The following is a 12677-nucleotide window of genomic DNA, read 5'->3' as shown; positions in this document are numbered from 1 at the left end:
AATTTTATTGGGAATTTTCATGTGGAGTTCAGACGTTGATAACTTTTGAGTTTTGTCCAAACAACGTATCATTTCAAGTCTTCACTGTGGTCGTCAATTGATGATCCTTTCAGGTCTTCGATGCCGTCGTCTTACTTAATCATGTTAGTCAATTTGGTTGCGTGTTCATGATATTTAAGGTATCGTGTACTACCAAGTCAATAAATCTTTGAGAACCACATGGAAGGAGAAAATAACACAAAATTGGGGACAGAGTATATTTATATTGAGAGAGAGAGAGCGCGAGAGATGGATTCAGTATACAGTTACAAGGAATTAGAACAAAGAGAAATTAAAATTATGGAGCCGATTCTCATAGCCTTTATAGTTTTTGGTTGCATCTTTGTATCAGCCTTGATAATTGGCATATGTACCAGCATAAACAACCAGGGACAGAGCACAAACACGAATATGGGAAAAGCAAGAAATCGTCATGGAAATTATAACACGGATGGAGGTATTGTTATCATGGTTGGTGGAGCTGCCACTTATGATACAGGGGGCGTTGCTGGCAGTGCTGGTGGCGGAGGTGGAGGAGGGGGAGGAGGGGGAGGCGGAGGATGTGGTGGCGGAGGAGGGGGTTGTTAAATGAGTTGTATAAATTATTGTAAATTCTGATTATACAATGCAATGTGCATATTACAATACATGTTGACCGAGTCAAAGCAACATCATCATTAGTTGGTCCTAATCTTTATTTATTTACTAGATTTCTTCTTTTTTTCACCTTCTTAATCACAAAAGTTTGCAATTTTTCACATTAGTTTCATGTTAATTTCACTCTCCATGTCTCAGAGTTGTTAAATTCATGTACATTTATCATGTAATTTCCATGATTTGATTTGTTACAGAACGCTTTTCATTTTGGAAAATAAATAAGTTCTTCTCGTTTCATTTCATTTTAGAATTATATCCGGCGAAGTAATAGAAGTAAGAGGAATCAAAATAATTAAATAGGTTATTTCGAGTATACGAGATGTTGGAAAAAACTATAAAAAATAAAGTTGGGTTACACATTAGTTGAAGTAGTTTTATTTCCACTTTTTCCGCTAATAATTGTTCATATATATACTATTCAATACATGAAAACTAGATTCAGGCGAATATAAAAGAACAATGTGTAACAGGGCTACACATAAAAATGGTAAACAAACTTTATGATATTTCAACCTGAAAATAGTATAAAAATAGTAGAAACAAACTTCGTATTGTTAGGCAGTTAGCATGTCAACATGCTAACATAACTAAATCAAAATGTCAGAGTAATTATTTTCGCCGATAAATTGTTAACTAATTTTGTCTTGAATCGGTTTATATCTTGATTGGTTCCAACAAAAGTGTGTATACATATGTCTCTCTATAACTGCAAGTTGATTCTGCTGAACGTGAAAAATGTATCATTATCTTCAAAAATTGTAAAATTATTTATATTTCTAGCACGTAAGTTTCATGATATAGTTTATAATAAAACGCTGTTCTTCCAAAATAAATAAATAGGTTCTTTTCATTTCCTTTTGTATTGGGATTATAAGTTGAGGAGATTCTAGTAAGCCAGATGAGCCAGAAACTTGAGTAAAAGCAATGACTATGGAATGAGTATAAAAAATACTCATTAAATTTTAAATCTAATGAAAAATTAGGTAAATGAATGATTTTTAGACCATGGAAAAGGAAATGTAACACACTAAGAGAAAGTCCTTTAGGACTTGGCGAAGTTACATATTTGATAAGCCACGTGGATGGGTAAACTCAGTTTTAAGCAGTGGAAAATTAATTTGTCGTTGATACATTAGTCGATTCGTAGGAATTGGAGCCGATTGTCTCCCATTCCGGCGATAACAGATATTCTCCAACAGGAAAAAAAACAACTAGTTTTTTCATCGCTATAAATAATACAATCGTTCAAATACTCGATATATTCATATCAAATTCAGTCTTTTCTAAAGAAAATTATCCTTTAAAAATCCTTTTGATTCTTTTCAACCTCTTAAAATTTCTCAATAAAAATGTCTCAACCTCAAGACATTATGCGAAAAAGAAATAGAAAACCACATGGGAATAGACCCAGTCAACCTATGTCTACGATACTATTAAATTCGGATGAAGAGAACAATCCCAATCTACTTTCTGGTTTAGAATTAGCCAGAGCTCAAGATCATCTGCGTACGACATTCTAAATGAAAATATATCCATAAAAATAGTATTAATACCTTTAGATTTCATGGAATTATATTTTTAGTTTAAAATACTAGCTTCATGTTAATTTTACTCTCCATGTTTTGGAGTTGTTAAATTCATTTATGTTTACCATGTAACTTCCATAATTTGATTTGTGGAAAAACACTTTTCGTTTTGGTAAATAAATAAGTTCTTCTCATTTCCTTTTATGGAGGGATTATGCGTAGCAGGTAGGCGGGGTAACAAAGGTAAACAAATCAAAGTAATTCAAATACGCTATTTTCACGTATTCGAGACATTGGAGTAAACTGCAACAGAAAAGGATTAGGATAGAAGCCAATTAAAGTATTGTTGTCTTCCATCTTTCCTCTAACTATTGTTATTATTTACATTTTTTTTAAACCCATAGGACAACACTTTGTTGGGGTATTCCTTTTATATTTTCACTGTTTTTCATGTAACTAAAAGAAAATTACAAATGTAATACTTTCTTTATGGATAAATATATATTTTTTAACCATGGTGACATGGACCATAAGGCACTAAAGATACAGAAGATAATGAGATTGATAGCTGAACAGGGATTGCGTGTGGAGGAGATTCAAATACGAGTATGTGAAATATTGGAGGAAACTACATATCTAAACAGTTGTGATAGAAACCAGTTGGAGTCGTGTCATTTTCCCCTTTCTTCTGGTTATGGACGAGGCAAGAGTCCATGTTGCTATGTGAACATCTCGTGTATTCCTTTTGTTTCCTCTGCTTAGGAAGTAAACTTAGTGTTAGGCTGGTAGCATGTGAAATTAAAATGCAACCAGCAAGAACGGAACCTTATGGTTTTTCGAGTATAATATCATAAAGAATTTCTTTTAAATTCTAAAATTGATGGGATACACATGCAATGATTAAGGACTAAATGCCAACTAGACAACTCTTATATATACAAGTATTATGGTACCAAAATATACATGTATTAATGCAACCAACAAAATTATAAGACAAGAAAAATCGAAGTAACATGATCAAATGGTGAGCAAGAAGTTTCCAATTTTTTTCTTTGTGTTGGTTACTATCTTTTCCTTTTCTATACATTCGGCAGCTCAATCGACATGTCTCAGTGAAGGAGAGAAATGTTCTGCTCCGACTGCTTATGATGAATTAGGCTGCACTCCCAATCCTTTCAGGTAGCACTTTTGTATGTCGAAAATGCTACCTTGTAGGTGCAGGGTGTGGACTGTTGGGTTTCACTGCCTTATGGCCCAACAACAAGAGGAATCTCCTTAACCATTTAATGGATGAGCTTAACAACTATCCAAGTTAGGTTATAACTTAAAAGGCATCAGGAGAGGTTTTTTGGTCTCAAGAGTGTAATCTTCTCAAGTCGTGAGAAAGAGGTAAAAAGAGAAAGTGAGAGTGGGAGAAAAAGAGAAACCACCATTAGAGTTGTTCTTTGGTGAGATTTAAGTTAATCTTTGAAGAAGAAGAAGAAAGGGTTCTTAGCTAAGGATCTATTGGGTTATTGTGGTGAAGATTTATTGATCAATTTCCACATCTCTTCAAAAGGGGGAAATTCTAGGGTTTGTTCAAACCTTAGTAGTAAGTATCTCTTACTCTTGCTATTCTCAAATTGATAGTGAATCTCATCTTGTTGATGAATAAATTGTTGATCCATCCTTAGGGGTGAGTGTAATTTAGGCAAATTGTTATCCAAGTGCTATATGCACCTTAAAGAAGAGTGTATCCCCAAATTGAGAGTTGTGTGTAACTCATTGTTTGATTTTAGTGGAAGATTTGCCCGTGGTTTTTACCCTTCACTTTGGAGGGGTTTTTCCACGTAATTGTCGGTGTTGTGTAATTGCTTCTTATATCGTCATAGTTGTATTATTTCTGCATTGTGTTTCATTGCTTGTGTGGTTTTCGTATTGCACATAACGGCTCGGATTTTGCAAGTCTCCCCCAACAAGTGGTATCAGAGCTTTTGGGTTGAGCTAATCTTGTGCAATGGCGGAAGCTAGCACTAGTAGTAGAATGATCATCTTGACTGGTGAGAACTATGTGATATGGATTAAGATCAAGGATTGGTTATATTGTGAAGATCTTTATGGTCCTATCGAGAGCAAAGGAGTAAAGCCTAAGATGATAGAAGATAAAGTATGGAGTGTTTCTAACTGTAAAGTTGTTAGTTTCATTTTACAGTGGGTTGATGATTATATTTTTCGTCATGTGGCTAGTGAGAAACTAGCATATTCTTTGTGGTCTAAGATAAAGGAGTTATATGATCAGAAATCTACTTGTGGCAAAGCTCTTGACCGTGGCAAGTCGAGAAGTAAATCAAAGTCTAATGAAGACGTGGATTGTTGTAAGAATGATCATTATTCAAATGAATGCAGGAAGTCGATGCGAAAACCAAGGAAAGTGAATGTAAATGACAGACAAGTCAATGATGTTAAGTTGTGGTAATAAGTAGTGATATTACTTCATTCTCTGATTGTAATGATGTATGTGTGAGTTTTGCATTTTACGGTTCAGAGTGGATAGTGGATTCAGGTGCATCCTATCATGCTACTCCTCGAGAAGATGTGTTTATCTCCTACAAGGCTGGTGATTTTGGTTCAGTCGGAATGGGAAACAGTGGTATTTCGAAGATTGTAGGAATGGGTGATGTGAAGATCGAGACCAGTGTTGGCTGCACATTGGTTCTCATAAATGTGCGACATGTACCAGATCTTCGTTTGAATCTAATGTCACCGGGAGTGTTAGATAATGAAGGGTACAACAATCACTTAGGTGATGGAAAATGGAAGCTAAGCAAGGGCTCCATGGTTATTGCAAGAGGCAAGAAATGTGGCACATTGTATAAGACACAAGTGAAGGTGTTGAAAGGTGAGTTGAATGTTTCTGACAAAGATTCAACTCCGAGTTGTGGCATAGAAGACTTGGTCATCTTAGTGAGAAGGGAATTCAAATCCTCACCAAAAGGAAAGTCTTTCCAAAGGCGAAAGGTACGCAATTGGGTAAGTGCACTCATTGTTTAGTTGGTAAACAAATTAGAGTTTCTTTTCATAAAGCTTTACCCAAGCGTAATTCTGGTATTATTGATCTTGTTCATTCGGACGTATGTGGACCTTTAAGGGTCAAAAAACTTGGTGGTGCCTTTTACTTTGTTACTTTCATAGATGACGCTTCAAGGAAGGTCTGGTCATATGCAATCAAGACCAAAGATGATGTTGTTCCTATGTTCAAGATGTTTCACAACATGGTAGAAAGAGAAACATGTAGAACCTTGAAGTGCCTTCATTCTGACAACGGAGGAGAGTACATTGGGCCACTTGAAGAGTATTGCAAGAGTATGGGTATACGTCATGAACAATCAGTACCGAAGACTCCACAACATAATGGTGTTGCAGAGCGGATGAATCACACTATTCTTGAGAGAATTAGGTGCATGTTATTTCATTCCAAGTTGCAGAAGCATTTTTTGGGTGAAGCAATGAATACTGCTGTGTACTTGATCAATCGATCACCTTCAAGACTGCTAGATGGAGAAGTAGCATAGAATGTCTGGAGAGACAAAGAGCCTACTTATGATCACTTGAGAGTGTTTGGTTGCAGGTCATTTTTTCATATCCCAAAAGATCATAGGTCAAAGCTTGATGACTAAGCAAAGCAGTGTGTGTTTCTAGGCTATGGAACAGAGAAGTTTGGTTACAGATTTTGGGATCCAGTTGATAAGAAGGTTATCATAAGCAGGGATGCAGTACTCCTTGAAGACCAAACTATTGAAGATTTTGAGAAGATCGAAAATCCAAAGCTTCAAGAAGACATGATCTTGGATCCAAATCCAGTTGTTCCTTCTCTTGAACAACATGATGATGATCATGAAGAACAAGAATACAATCATGAAGATGAAGCTCATAAAGATGTTCCTGTGGGTGGTGTTGAGCAAGAAGTGCAACAACAACAACTAGAAGCTGAGCTGAGAAGATCTAGCAGGACCAGATTACCTTCAACGAAGTATACACCATATGATTATGTGATGCTCACAGATACAGGTGAACCAGAGTCTGATGAAGAAGCTCTTAGTGTTCCTGAAATCCAAAAGTGGTTAAAATCCATTAAAGAAGAGGTGAGCTCTTTAGATGAGAATGACGCTTTTGAGTTGGTTGACAAGCCAAAGAACCAGAAGATTTTGAAGAACAAGTGGGTATACAAAATCAAGACTGAAGATGGTTTTGATATGATGACAAAGTCCCTACCAAAGTACAAGCATGTGCATTTCTGCAGCAGGGCAGGTTTGGTAGTGATGGGTACCTCGCCATAAGTTGTGAAGGGGAGATTGTTGGGTTTCACTGCCTTATGTCCCAACAACAGGAGGAATCCCCTTAACCATTCGAGGGATGAGCTTAACAACTGTCCAAGTTAGGTTATAACTTAAAAGGCATCATGAGACGTTTTTTTTTCAAGAGTGTAATCTTCTCAAGTCGTGAGAAAGAGGTAGAGAGAGAAAGTGAGAGTAGGAGAAAAAGAGAAACCACCATTAGAGTTGTTCTTTGGTGAGATTTGAGTTAATCTTTGAAGAAGAAAAGGAAAGGGTTCTTAGCTAAGGATCTATTGGATTATTGTGGTGAAGATTGATTGATCAATTTCCACATCTCTTCAAAAGGGGGAAATTCTAGGGTTTGTTCAAACCTTAGTAGTAAGTATCTCTTACTCTTTCTATTCTCAAATTGATAGTGAATCTCATCTTGTTGATGAATGAATTGTTGATCCATCCTTAGGGGTGAGTGTAATTTAGGCAAATTGTTATCCAAGTGCTATATGCACCTTGAAGAAGAGTGTATCCCCAAATTGGGAGTTATGTGTAACCCATTGTTTGATTATAGTGGAAGATTTTCCCGTGGTTTTTACCCTTCACCTTGGAGGGGTTTTTCCACGTAATTGCCGGTGTTGTGTAATTGCTTCTTATATCGTCATAGTTGTATTATTTCCGCATTGTGTTTCATTGCTTGTGTGGTTTTCGTATTGCATATAGCGTCTCGGATTTTGCAAGTCTCCCCCAACATGGACTTCTCCACCATTATTGTGCTTGGGACCACGCTTGCGACGGTATGTTCTTTAGGATCTGTCAATCTTAATTAGCTAAATCGTGTAAGAGTATTATTGATGGTGTAGGCTGAATTTTTTTAGTACATCGTACATATAGCTGAAATGTACGTTCCTAAAATGTTTATCATCTTTCCCTGCATCAAATAATCCAACTTTAATTTGCGCTTACTCTTCACCACCACCTTTAGGTCAAGCTATAAATTCACGGCAAGTCTCAAACGCATTGATTAGAGATATTAAACTATGAGTTTCTGTCTATTCCATAGTAAAACCTTGAGATCAGCACCATGATTGTTTTGGATTCCAATCTAAAGTTGTTGTGTACTGAAGTACGAGAAGTTCAAAAGCCTTCTTATAAAAAATTCTCTTCGATACTATGGGCACCAACTGCAAAAGCGTAGATGGATAAGCAATACCTTTTTTTTTGAAGGGGAAAAGGGGCTAAAGATCCCCTGAGAACCATTATATTAGAATACCTCATTAAAGTTGAGGTTTGAAGGAATACAAACAGTAGATGACAACCATTTTGAAACATTCTCATGGAAATCAAACTGACATAAATCATGAGCAATGATGGATAAATCTAACTTCTTCAAATCCGACTCTGAAATCTTTGATCTTCATAACAAGGGAGTGAATGCTCCATGGAATAAATATTTCCCTGATGTATTCAACATTCAATCCTATATCAAATTCCATTGGCGGATTGTTACAAACAGATTTTGCCTTTACCCATGGACAGTTGAACAGAAAATGAGCAATCGACTCCCTTTCTAATATGAATTTCAAAAATGAATCCCATAATATTTGGAAGATGGCTTCTAGATTAAGATCCTGCATTTTGGTTTATCTTTTCCTTCTTTAAAGCAGAAATCTCCCAAGAGAGTATAATATGCACAGAACATCGTCATAACGATCACTATTAACACCCATGGATTTTCAAGAGAAAAGAAAATCCCGTCATGTTGAAGTGAACCGCACCCGGTAATGGATTTGACACAATTGCAACAAATGAATGAAACTCCCTTGAGAATATAAAATGCTGCTTTGGAAGCATACAGAGAGTAATCTTGTCTGGATAAATAACTCATAAGAATAGTAAGACATACAAGAAGAAAACTCAAAGCAAATCGGTTAATACCGCGATTTGATTTATTGATACTAAATAATAGAAATATATACATTAAATACTAAATATTTCCTAGATCTTTAGGTATGAAGAAGATCTGGGCAGGAAACCGTGGATTTCACTAAATATTTGATCTAAGAATTGATTTTCTAGAGAAGGATGGAGAAGAAGGAGAATAAAAAGGAAAAAACGGTTATGCAGAGCGTTTTCCCCTCAACAGACCAATCCAAGGTTGAAGATCTAAAGATAAGCAATACCACCGCCTAATGGTTGGTTAAAACATATATCGTGGCCCAGTCTAAAAATTTTGCTTCAACGCCTCTCCGAAAGAGTATAGGTTGATTTTTTTTTTGAAAATGTGAAAATTCTACCACAATTCAAAGTGGAAGGGAATATATATCGTAATGTTATTTTTAGGATTCATAAAGTATATTTGTCATTTAAAATTCACATTAGTTTCATCTTAATTTCACTTTTGTCGATGGGAAAAAACGATTTGCTGGTTTTTCAGGAAGTGGAGAGACGATTGTGTGGACGGAGACTCCTCAATCGAGCAAACTGCCTAACCTCAAACAGATGCACTGCACGGGAGTGATTTGAGTCCGAGAGATCAATCTGTAGGACTCCTCCCTAAACCAAGAAATGGTTGTTCCAGAGACAATTCAGTCACAAAGAGGGAAGAGGGTGTATCTGTAGGAGGAAAGCTGAGAAGTGTGCGAATCAATGATGATTAAGGATCGTGAATGTGTTTAATGTTTCTGCAAGTTTTCTATGAACTGTTGAGTTCTAATAAGTTCTGGTTGATTGATTGAATTCTTGAGAGTGATTGCTCGGATCCGAATTCTTCTGTTGTTCAATCATGGATTCAGAGACTTATTTATATTGCCAGAATAGTAGACACATTGATCTCCAGTAAGTGTGACAGTTGCTCGAGTGAAAGAGTGGGAAAGTGGGCAATCATGGTTAAATCAGTTCCAAGTCGTGCGAAGACTTGGTTGATTTTCCACCCACTACTTTGTTAACTCCTTCAACTGCTTGCACGACTTACTCACATTTCTCATCGTGGATGAACACACGTTTCGTAGGCCGCCATACCAAACCCCTAATTAATATCCCCATGTGACGTGATTGATGTCTCACGAACGTGCAGTCTGCAAGGCAGACGTGTATTTGATTAGTCATTCGTTGACTTGATTAGATGATAAGTCTAAGTATTGTTCAGTCGAGCATGATTGCTGAATGCTCTAGGATTCATGGACTAAACATGTCTGCTGGGACGTATTGTTCTCGAATGAATGATGTTGGTAATTGAATCAACATAATGAATATTGATAGTCTGAGCAAATATTGCTTGTCCGAGAGAATATTGCTCGTATGATGAATTGTTGGATTCATAGTTGAATCAATATTCCTCGTCTGAGCAAATATTGCTCATTTGAGGAATTACTGCCATATTGATAGTTGAATCAATATTCGAGCAAATATTGCTCGTCTGAGAAAATATTGCTCATTTGATGAATTACTGAATATTGATAGTTGAATCAATATTTGAGCAAATATTGCTCATTTGATGAATTACTGAATATTGATAGTTGAATCAATATTCGAGCGCTCATCTGAGCAAATATTGCTCATTTGATGAATTATTGGTAGCATGACCGTATAAAATATTAATTAAAATATTAGTATATGAACCGAATATTATATAATTAATCCAGATGTTGATTGCTAGATCAAAATAAAATTATTGGTGTTTGAACTTGCTCAGAATTATGATTTGCAGAGCATTCGGTTCGAAACCCTAATTTTGATCGATTGATGATTACTGAAAATAAGTCACTGAGTGAAGGAGAGACCGACTACATGGGATGATGGCCGACCATGTAGCTCCCAGGTACTCGAGTGAGCATGCACCAAAGTCCTTTGCTGATCAGTTGGTGAAAGGATGATCAATGCTGGTTTAATCATTTATTAAAATAGTGCTCATATGAGCGTTATGTAATAAAACCTAATTATGGAGAGATGATGGACCGATCAAAGGGTCATGATGATAAGCACATAAATGGAACATTTTTACTCCTATATTTACACTAGTTAGGACTCATATTTTGCTAATAATGTTACTTTAGAGCTTTTACAGGAATTACAACCAGATCCGACCACCAAAGAATAAATGGCTAATTGTATAAGCTAAATGGTGTTTGCGGCAATTAACATCTAAACCGCCACTGAAAGCACCAAGGAGAAAGGGCCTCATTATCGTGGTCCCCTTTATGATGGTCACGACTCACCACCAAAGGCTCATTGGACCGGAAGTTAATAGAACAAAGAAACGATTTTCTTTGCCATACATGTGAGCTCCACGAGGGGGTAAAAATGGTGAAACGTGGCCATCTCTACATCACACTGTTTTTGTAAACATCTTCTCTGTTTTCATCGAGAGAGAGAGCAGCAGTTCATTGTTTTTACTCTCCCAAAATCAGAAGCTGAAGATCTTGAAATGAATGGAGGTGGTTGCTGCCGGAAGAGTTAGGGCATGTTCTTGAATACCGAATTAGTGGAAGTATTGACGATTCATGGATGAAAATGATGGGGTATTGGTTGTTCTAGTGGCTGATAACTTTGGTGAATCTGTGGGGTTCGTGTGCGATCTGAAATTGGAGATTTTGAGTGAAAAATACACACAGCAACATCGAACGAGGAACTGGCAGCGAGAGCAATTGGGTCTGTGTGGTGCTGAATCAATGAATCTGTGGGAAGTTCTTGGCATGACTGAAATTGGGTATCTTTTGAAGACGATCTGTGGTGTTTCGGTGTTGAGATTCAGAGTATGTCTCTAACCATCTCTTAATTTTCGAAATGATGAATCTTCTTTTCCCATAACATTCCTTCTCTCTTCTTTTCTCAGTGTGGATAAAAACCTGATTCTGGCGACAACTCTCCCGTCCGGATCATCCGATTTAAGAAGATCATACCGGTACGTTTTTATTGACCAATAGACATTTGTTTGTTACCATCAGCGAGTGAGAAAGAGAGAGTTTCTTTTGTGCAGAGATATTTAAATGGAACATGTGTCACCGTTGTCAATGATGATGATCTGACCACCTCCCTTCCTTCGAGTCCGAGCACACCTACCGTTGCAGATCTGGAAAATGCTGATTTGGGTATCTCTTGCCATGAATATCCCAATGCAGGTTTGTCATTCGAAATCCGTATGAAGTGTTTATCTTCTAGCTACCGAAATGTTGGTAGGTTCCTAGTGCGAAAGGAATTCGTAACTCTGTACACGAAAATATGGAGAAGATATGGCCATATTGCCACCAGGAACGTGGTGCAGCATTGCTCGTCTTCCTTGGTTACCACAGTGAACTATCTCCTGCCCATGATTGTTGAAATGGAAGGCACATCTATCTGCGACGTCGTGGAATCAACTATTGAAAAGTGGGAAAACATGGTGCCTACCTGTGAATCCCTTGAGTTTAACGTAAGTTGGCTGCGAAATCTCCTTGACATTGTGAAGGTTGATAGAGTCGGTATCCTTTCCAACGTCGTTCCTGCCACAAAATCCATTTTGGAAGAGGAGAAGGCTCTGACCGTGGAATCCCAAAAGGTGGAAAAGGCAATCCAAGACTTGAAGAGTAGGACTGAAAGATATCAAAAAAGGTTGAAGATGATGCTTTCAAGGAACTACAATCTATCATATGGGCTTTTCTGAGTTATGTAGTTGTGAGACATCTGGTTTTCCTTTTGGGTCTCGAATGTATTATCTTTTTTTTTGTATTGGTTTTGGAGAAATAAGAGAATTTTCATTAATATGCTTCGATTAAATGAAATTTGATAACTGGGATGTGAAGGAAACGGAAAAATTCCTGGCTAGCCGTGCTATGAGACGGCGAAGGGTGGGGTAATAGTTAGGTGTAGTATGTCTTGAGCAATTTTCCATTGATGACTGCTTCCAGTTTGCCTCCATCTTCCTTGATGACCTTGTAGTAGCCAATGTGATACGCTTTGGTGACCACATAAGGCCCTTCTCATTTTGGGGAGAATTTTGGTGCTGACATGTCTTGTTGGATGTGTTTGGCGGTCTTCAACACCATATCCCTTACTTGAAAAACTCGAGGTTTCACAGCTTTGTCATATGCTTGGGAAATTCTATTTCTGTACGCTTGTGCGTGATCTTCTTCTTTAGCTCTTCAAGAATCCTAAGTGTCTAGCTCCGCTACCC

At 37.1% G+C, this 12677-nt stretch overlaps 1 protein-coding gene and 1 long non-coding RNA gene across 2 annotated transcripts; both read left to right on the top strand.

Annotated features, from left to right (window-relative positions):
* The first annotated feature begins 288 nt into the window (after positions 1-288).
* On the top strand, positions 289-627 carry LOC113315952 (glycine-rich cell wall structural protein 1.0-like). The gene has a single exon (XM_026564190.1). The coding sequence runs from the start codon at positions 289-291 to the stop codon at positions 625-627; it is 339 nt and encodes a 112-aa protein (XP_026419975.1).
* A 10172-nt stretch (positions 628-10799) lies between these two features.
* On the top strand, positions 10800-12288 carry LOC113317343. The gene is made up of 3 exons (XR_003343457.1): positions 10800-11280; positions 11361-11429; positions 11505-12288. It is a non-coding gene; the product is annotated as an uncharacterized LOC113317343 (long non-coding RNA).
* The last annotated feature ends 389 nt before the right edge of the window (positions 12289-12677 follow it).

Source organism: Papaver somniferum, chromosome 10 (genome assembly GCF_003573695.1).
Source record: "Papaver somniferum cultivar HN1 chromosome 10, ASM357369v1, whole genome shotgun sequence".
Lineage (NCBI taxonomy): Eukaryota > Viridiplantae > Streptophyta > Magnoliopsida > Ranunculales > Papaveraceae > Papaver > Papaver somniferum.
Note: the sequence above shows the minus strand (reverse complement) of the source record. Positions and strands in the feature narration are given on the sequence as shown.

Excerpts from the sequence above, each read along its gene's own strand:
- LOC113315952 (XM_026564190.1), top strand. The coding sequence starts at position 289 with ATGGATTCAGTATACAGTTACAAGGAATTAGAACAAAGAGAAATTAAA.